Raw genomic sequence first — 7,729 nt, forward strand, 5'->3', positions numbered from 1 at the left:
AGAATTTAGAAATTTAATGTTAGAACCTATAAGTAACAATTATTCATAAATCTAACAAGTAATTAAATAAATTATATAATATAACAAATAACAAACATTAATTACCCAAATAGCCAATTATCCATCATATATACTTATTTAATCACAAATTTAAAATTATCTTATTTAACAAAGAAATTCACAAATTTGCAAATAATTATCCATAATTATGTTCACATTCAAATTATAAATTATCATGTGAAATATATCAATGCCTTTCATTTTGTATTTTTTAACATATTTAAATACTGCTAAAAATTCTTTTTAATTGTTTTAGATACTTTGCTAAGTGTTGTCCAATCCAATTAAATAATTAATAATTATTGAATCAAATAATTATGTAAAGTTTGTAACTTTTTAATCAAACACTTTCTATATTTTTTAAATATTTATTTATTTTCAAATAAATATTTTGCATGTTTTATTGTAAAAATTAAACAAATATTTTTTTTGAATGGTTTCATGGACATCTATTAAAATTTGAATGGATTTGTGGACATAATAGATCAAGTAATTATTTTGCATGTTTTATTTTAAAAATTAACTAAAATTAAAAAATTAAAAAAATTAAAATTTTCACATGATATTTGAATATTTGATGTATGGAATTATGGACCATGTTAGATCTACCTTGGCTCTACAACATACTCAGCCTATAGTGTTAAATCACATAAAATTAAATAAATTATATTATATATATTATTCAAAAATTAAAAAAAAAATCAATTATTTATAAAAGAATTCAATTGATCTATGGACATCATAGATCATCCATAGATCTACAACATAATCAATTTCTAGAGGTAGATCACAAGAAAAACCTAAAAGTTTCATTTTTTTTCAGAATTTTTACTACTCTAGAATTTCTTCAAATATTCTCAAAGATCTGCATATGGCTACAAAATATGTGGGATTTTTTGTACAAAAATAGCAAATCAACATACATAAATATGTTTTTAAGCAACCAAACTAAAAAAAAAAAAAAAAACCCAAAAACATTGGTTGAAAATATAAAAAAATTTAAAAAAGCATACCTATTTTCACTCCTTTCTTTCACAACCTTGAAAAACTTGTTGAATCTTTGAATTTTGTAGATGTTTGATGAATTTTTGCTAGATTTGAGTCTCTAAAAATGTTAAGAAACTTTCTTGATGGTTGAGGGAAGAAAGGCCTCTAAAATGGGTTTAAAAACCCTCTTTCAAAATCATTTTTATTTGCATTTTTGTACCAGTAAAATCATCACGTATCGTCCGATACGCAACCAAAATTCATTGAAATATACCGATACATGGCCAATATGGGCTCAATACGCTTTCGACACAACAAAAAAAAACAGTATCATTGATTTAGAACCATTTCTCATGTCAATAATCCGAAAAAACGATACGAGCCGATATGTGACGAAATTTTGAACCTTGACATGATGAGATTGGTGTGAAGAGAAAATCCTAATTCAGCAACAAACATGAATTATAATGGAAAATAGACATCCGCAATATTTTTTTCTTTGATTGCATTCATAGAAACTTTACTACAAAAACACATTAACTTGGGTATAGGGTGTCAAATGGTATTGGAAATGGGTAGTAGTGAATCACCAGTACATAAATTACAATTCGAAAAGAATGATAAATTCCTATCCCCCCAATAACCCGAATTACAAGGGTATGGGAGTAGTAGAATCCCAGGACACAAGAAAAACGTCTAAAATCACTAGGAAAATTCATATATAACAGACTTGTTTTTGCTCACCTAAGCACTAACAACTGGAAGATGTCTCTCAAACAAGCATTCTCAGACTTACAACAGGAAAAAGACAACCACATCACTAACCACCACCCAGTCAATAAATATTTTTGAGTTATCCAATCAGAATGAATGATTAGTGGAAAATCAAAAAAGCAGATAAGAGAGTCATTTGCAGAGTGTACAACAGATTCCATCTTCCACCTGTGATTGATGATGCAGCGTTCTTCTTGTGGTGGCGTTGTTGTGGCCTGTAGAGACGTGAGCGGAAGTTGAATGAATAAGCTTTGATTAAGGGAGATGATTAAAAGCAAAAAGAGCATGATTAGTATTCAAGGGTTTGGTGACATACTTTTGCAAAGATTGGAGTTCACCACAATAAAGGGCATTGTCTGGTATTGGTAACTCAGTTTTATTGTTGGCCTCTGGATTGACAATCCTTACATACGTTTCTTGACCTAGATGCCATGAGTCAAGATTTTCTGTTCTGAGGTTCCAGACACCAACATTATCAAGGGAGACCAAAATTGCTGTCCATGCCCCAGGGTATACCTATACAAAACAACACAGCCACATTTAGCTTCTTTTAGTTGCCTCTTCCCCCCTTAATTTGAAACAAGGAAAGGGTCCTGCTAAAGTGTGCATGAAACAGAAACCCACATTTTGAAACCATTGCCAGAAAAACAGATATTCTTGGAGATTTGTCATTTTGTTTTCTAGACAGTGACAGGAAAAAGAGAAGAATACATTAAAATTGACCAAGAATTAAAAATATGAGCAATCAAAGCACACCTGTATCGTGCTGCGAGCAATTCCATCCCATTTATTATATGTACCCCTGCTGTTTTCTGTCCATTCTCCAAAATCCATCCTGTAAACAATTTATTGAACTATATAATTCTTAACACTGAGGCAAAATGACATATAATCATGTATGCAGGTAAATATTTGTATTAAGAAAAGATGAGAAATGCTCACCCAACCACAAAAAATGCATATCCATCCATGTGATAGCTTTGGACTGTTGTGTGATTATTTTGTAAGATGATTTCCATAAAACCCCTGTAAGTACCATTAATAACAGATGTTGACATTCTGGGTGCCCCAGTAAGTGGCTCATTGGGGAAATCAAGCTTGTATACCCCCTTCACATTGTACTGGTCAGCAAGCCTGATTGGTGTAGATGGATTGACATATGAAATCCCACTAAGAGTGGTTCTTCGTTTGCCATCAATGGTTACTGGCGGCTTGTTCTTCAGTACATAAATATCGGTCACATTGATAGAGCCATATCTAAAAGATCCCTGTGGATTAGGGCGAGCACCACTAGCAGACACATTCCACCTGTTAAATTTGGAACCAGTTAAAGTCAAAGGAAATAGATTGTAGAGTAACTAGTTCTCAGAAGATTTTTCCCCTGAAAACTTCATCAAAAGAATTCTCTAATTTATCCAAGAGAAAGATATACAAAATGAATTCCTAGTGTCTGTATGTTTGGGGGGTGGGGTTGGGGAGATTGCCATTACACACCAAGAAGAAAAGGTGAACAAACCTGATTGATCTTGCCTGGTTCATTGAGAATGTTTTGTCATAAAAGTCATTTGGTGGATCCGGAAGAGGGCCAGATGCTTTTCCCTTGGAATTGGAATAATGTAGGATTGCAACACCTGTGACTCTTTTCCAAAGAGATTCATTCACAAACCTAGCACTTGCTACAACATAGTAATCTGTGCTTGCATTCTGATCCATGGTAACCAAAAATGAATAAGATTGTCCAACAGCAATATCTAGGCTAGTATAATTTTGCTGCACTGTGTATGATCCCTCTGTCTCTACAAGAAGCAGGTTATGGTTCTGGATCCTGAAGTTCAAAGTAGTTGATATTCCAACATTATGTACACGAATACGGTAAGTTTTTCCTGTCCCAAAACCACTTTGTAAATTCAAACTGCAAACAGTAACATTTAACACATAAAAAAACACAAATGAAAATAATATCTAGGAACCAGGTTAATAAGAGATGTGATATCACCAAAAATATCCCCAAAACCACATCATGTTTTCTGTTTTTATTTACTTTTAAATGATGATAATATAGACTGTTGAAACTGATTTTCAATTTTAAGTTCTGTATCCTAACAATTAAAGCATCAGCTTTTTTGGTATAAATTAAAGCATCAGAATACATTGTTAAAGTTTAAGATACAACTAATATCAGGAATAAATAATTGATACAAATCCTGGTTAGAAATTTAAAGCTACATATAATAGTCTATTATCTACCTGACCTATACGTGTTTTTTAATCGGTACCAATACATGTTATTTTCAATCCAGGATGTGTTAACTGTGTTATCAAATTAACCAACTAATTTAACTGACAACACAATTTAAGCAGTCAAATTTTGGATAAAGAACCAGACAAGGCTTTTCTCTCTGGGGTATCCAGAGGTTTCCTCTCTCTCTCTCTCTCTCTCTCTCTCTTTGTTTAGAGAGTCTCCCTCTTGAGGTGTCCTCGAGTTTCTTCTCATCATCCACCCACCGTTGTCCATCTTCAGCCATCGGTCTCCTTTTGGGGTGGCGCCCCTCAGGGAGTTCCCCCTCTCCCTCTTCTTTTCTTTCCACTTTCTCCCTCTCTTCCCATTTTTCTTGTTTTTTGTTTTCCCCTTCCCTTTTCTCACTCCTCTCTCTCCCTCCTGATTAATCCATTCCATTGTACAGTTGTTCACCCTTTTCCCATCATCCCATCATTTTTTCTTCTCACCAGTTGTTCTCCTTTATTCTTTTTGTTTTTTGCTTTGCTTCTTTTGTGCAGGGATTTTGGTTTAGGGGGATGACTCTTCATTGATCTGGTGTTGGGCAGTGGCCCTGCTTTGGATTTCGCTGTCCATGGCTGTTTCCTGACCATATTTCCACTGGCAGTTGCAGTTCTTGATGGTGGTTGCAGTTTCTTGGAGATGCGCTGATTGGTCCTTCTGTTGGTGATCTTGCCTCATCATTCATCAGTTGCAGAAGTTCTGTATCTTCTCATTTATCCACTACTTGTGTATATTTTGTTCTTTCTAAGAAATTGTATCTGGGCTTTCTTGCTTGGTACCATTACCGATTCTATAGTCATACAAGTTTCTTGATTGAATGAAATATGCTTTTAGCTTTGGACAAATATAAAGGGAAGAAACTATTTCTATAGATCATCAAATTGGTTGGATTTTATAGAAATGGAGGAAGGACAAGGATGCCATCAGTCAACTCTTAGATATAAAAGTTTGGCAGATGTTTATATGATAAAATGGTATAAAATTCACAGACTCATCATGCACCCCAAAATGTATAATGCAAATTACCTGGTTGGACATTAAAAGTTTCAAAATCAATGCCATCTGGGACGAGAGTGGTGTTATATCTGTAAGGGCCCTTCCCGTTTATGAGAACTCCGTCTGGCATCCCAAGGTCTTTACTGGCATCAAGGGCTTTTCTCAGATCCTACAACCATAAGAGGCCCAGCATCAGCCACTACATCCCAGATACCAGTGGGGTTTCATTTCCAAAAACAAGAAAATTTGTTGATCATGCAATAGCACTAACCGTATGGTTTTGGGTGTACCAGTCACCAATGAGAATGGTGAAATCTCCATCCGGGGTCCCAAAAGGCACAGGGATGATAGGCCGGTTGTTTATAATGATGCCTCCATAACCACCCGCCGCTCTCTGGAAATGGAGCGAAGGGAAGTAGAAGAAACTCCCAATCTGATCCTTGACTTGAAACTGGTAAGTCCAGTTATAATCTACAGGGATAGGACAATTGGTGCCCAGAACGCCATCTTGCCAAGAATTACGACGATGCTGGATGCCGTCCCTGTCAAAATCATCCCCACGGACAAAATCTTCAAAACATCACTCCAACGTCTATAGCCCACAATGCATATTAGCACTACGATTAAGTTAAAAAAAAAAAAGCGTAGTAGATTTAAACAAAATTAACTAGGCAAAATGTAAACTGAATGCTACCAAGTAATGAGGAGATCTTCATCCAGACTGTTGAGAACATTGACTACGACGTTGTTATTCGTAGTCACATTAACAATAGGACCCGGGAACTTGCTGTTAATCGCTATTACCTGCAAACCCAAGGCAACGAAGAGAGATGCATAAGAAAAGCAACAGCTATACCACTTAAAATCACTAATATCTGTATATATTTTAACAGAGTAAAGCCATAACACAGAACCCAGATCACGGAGAGCAAAAGAAAACTACAAACCAAAATTATCAAACGCACTCAGTTAGCCGAGATAAGTATGGACAGAATAAACGAAAGAGTAGCAGAGAAAACCAAGTGGTTGAAAGAAGAAAACCTAGTAAACAACACAAGAGGAGAAGATGTAGCGACAGGTAAGGAAATAGATAGAGAGATGTTAGAAAAAGAAAAGAAACCTGTTGTTTGACACCCAAAGGTGCAGCCGTGATGTAAGAGACCTCCCAGTCGTAAAAGACGAAGGGATCATCGGCGAAACAGAAGCACAGAAATGAGGAAATGCAGAGCAAAAACAAGGGGAAGAAGCGAAACAAAGCCATCTAGGGGATTTGTGGGTGTTTGCAGCGGATTTGAAGCCGAACTTCTGAGCGTTTAGGTGTTTACATTAATCTGTTAGAGACAGAGAGGGAGAGGGAGGAGGTAGTAGATGAAGAGCAGCAGAAAGACGAAGATGGGATAGTTGGGGCTTTGGTGTTGGTGTTGCGATGAGAAGAGATTTCAGAGAGACAGACACAGACTACTTTTGGCTGCTGCTTGTCACCAGTGGCCACTACTACTTCCTTCCAGACTCCAGAGTTCCAGTCCACCCCTACTACCGGGACCACTACTCTATTAGGATTAGGAGGGCTTTTGCCGGTTCCCTCAAATTTCGGAAATTAATAAAATTATTAAATATTTTTTATTTTTTATTTTTTATTTTTTATTTTGAATGTAAATTAGAGGTTGGGGCATCCGCATGAGACCGCCAGCGAAAAGACAGTACATATGCACTAATCTCGGCGTCCCGACCTTTCCAACGTTCGGATTTCCTGAAAGCACCCACATGCGGTTGCGGACTGGGATCTAATCTAGCGTGTCCTGTGGGTCCCATTCTTATGGAGGGCCCCCGGGGTGGGGGTGTTTTGGCGTGGGGAGTCACGCGTGTACGCGATTTATGAAGCGTGTTTGCTGGCACGTATATCAAGAAAATCGTTTTCACCGTCTGAATCTGATGAAATAAATACGTTGAGTTTTATATTTCATTTCATTAAAAAAAAAAAGGGATCAGAGAAGAAGAAGAGGGGATGGTCATGGTCATCGAGAATAACGGAATGGAGACACATGAACATCTCGAGATGTGGATACCATACCACATACCAGAATGGTATTACCGGTTTCTGCTTTTTCCATAGTTAAGTAGTATTGTCAGAAACTCAAAAGTGATTTTTTCTCTCAAAAGACTGAAATGCCCTCTGGTGTTCGCTTCGGCCTTGAACAATCAACAACAGTAGCCGTAGCGGTAGGCTGTAGCGCCCCCAAAGCCAAAATTTAGAAGGGCAAAGTAAAATTGAGGTAATGACTAATGAGTGTATCCTGTATCGTAGTAGGTTGAATATCGTAATTCGTAACAGACCTGATTTTTTTATTTTTCGGACAGTTTACTTTACACTAATATATAGATATATATATATATATATTGATAATAATGTAATTTAAGGCATTACATTACGCAATTCAAAATTCAAATATGTCCTGCCTACTGCCTACTGCGTGCGCTGCGCGTTTCTTACACGTCTTCGGACTTAGCTGTTTTTACTTTTTAGGTTTTAACAAAAGAAACGAGAAACGACTAGTACGGTCGTTAGTTACTAATTTAAGACTAAACTTTAATTAGTTTTAACAATTAATTGAAAAAAAAAAAAAAGTCAGG

At 36.1% G+C, this 7,729-nt stretch overlaps 1 protein-coding gene across 1 annotated transcript; it reads right to left on the minus strand.

Moving 5' to 3' along the window:
* Positions 1-1,512: 1,512 nt before the first annotated feature.
* Positions 1,513-6,619, minus strand: LOC104602295 (monocopper oxidase-like protein SKU5). Its single transcript, XM_010265913.3, has 9 exons — positions 6,219-6,619; positions 5,793-5,902; positions 5,370-5,640; positions 5,129-5,267; positions 3,338-3,704; positions 2,764-3,129; positions 2,578-2,656; positions 2,138-2,337; positions 1,513-2,036 (listed from the first exon to the last, which is right to left on the minus strand). The coding sequence occupies exons 1-9, from the start codon at positions 6,357-6,359 to the stop codon at positions 1,922-1,924; spliced, it is 1,788 nt and encodes a 595-aa protein (XP_010264215.1). The 5' UTR covers positions 6,360-6,619; the 3' UTR covers positions 1,513-1,921.
* Between the last annotated feature and the right edge of the window lie 1,110 nt (positions 6,620-7,729).

This window comes from Nelumbo nucifera, chromosome 1 (genome assembly GCF_055504915.1).
Source record: "Nelumbo nucifera cultivar China Antique chromosome 1, China Antique-T2T, whole genome shotgun sequence".
Taxonomy (NCBI): Eukaryota; Viridiplantae; Streptophyta; class Magnoliopsida; order Proteales; family Nelumbonaceae; genus Nelumbo; species Nelumbo nucifera.

Excerpts from the sequence above, each read along its gene's own strand:
- LOC104602295 (XM_010265913.3), bottom strand. The coding sequence starts at position 6,359 with ATGGCTTTGTTTCGCTTCTTCCCCTTGTTTTTGCTCTGCATTTCCTCA. Across the intron at positions 5,641-5,792 it reads GAAGATCTCCTCATTACTTG|GGACGGCATCCAGCATCGTC; the intron begins GTAGCATTCAGT and ends TGATTTTGACAG. Across the intron at positions 5,268-5,369 it reads GGTACACCCAAAACCATACG|GATCTGAGAAAAGCCCTTGA; the intron begins GTTAGTGCTATT and ends TTATGGTTGTAG.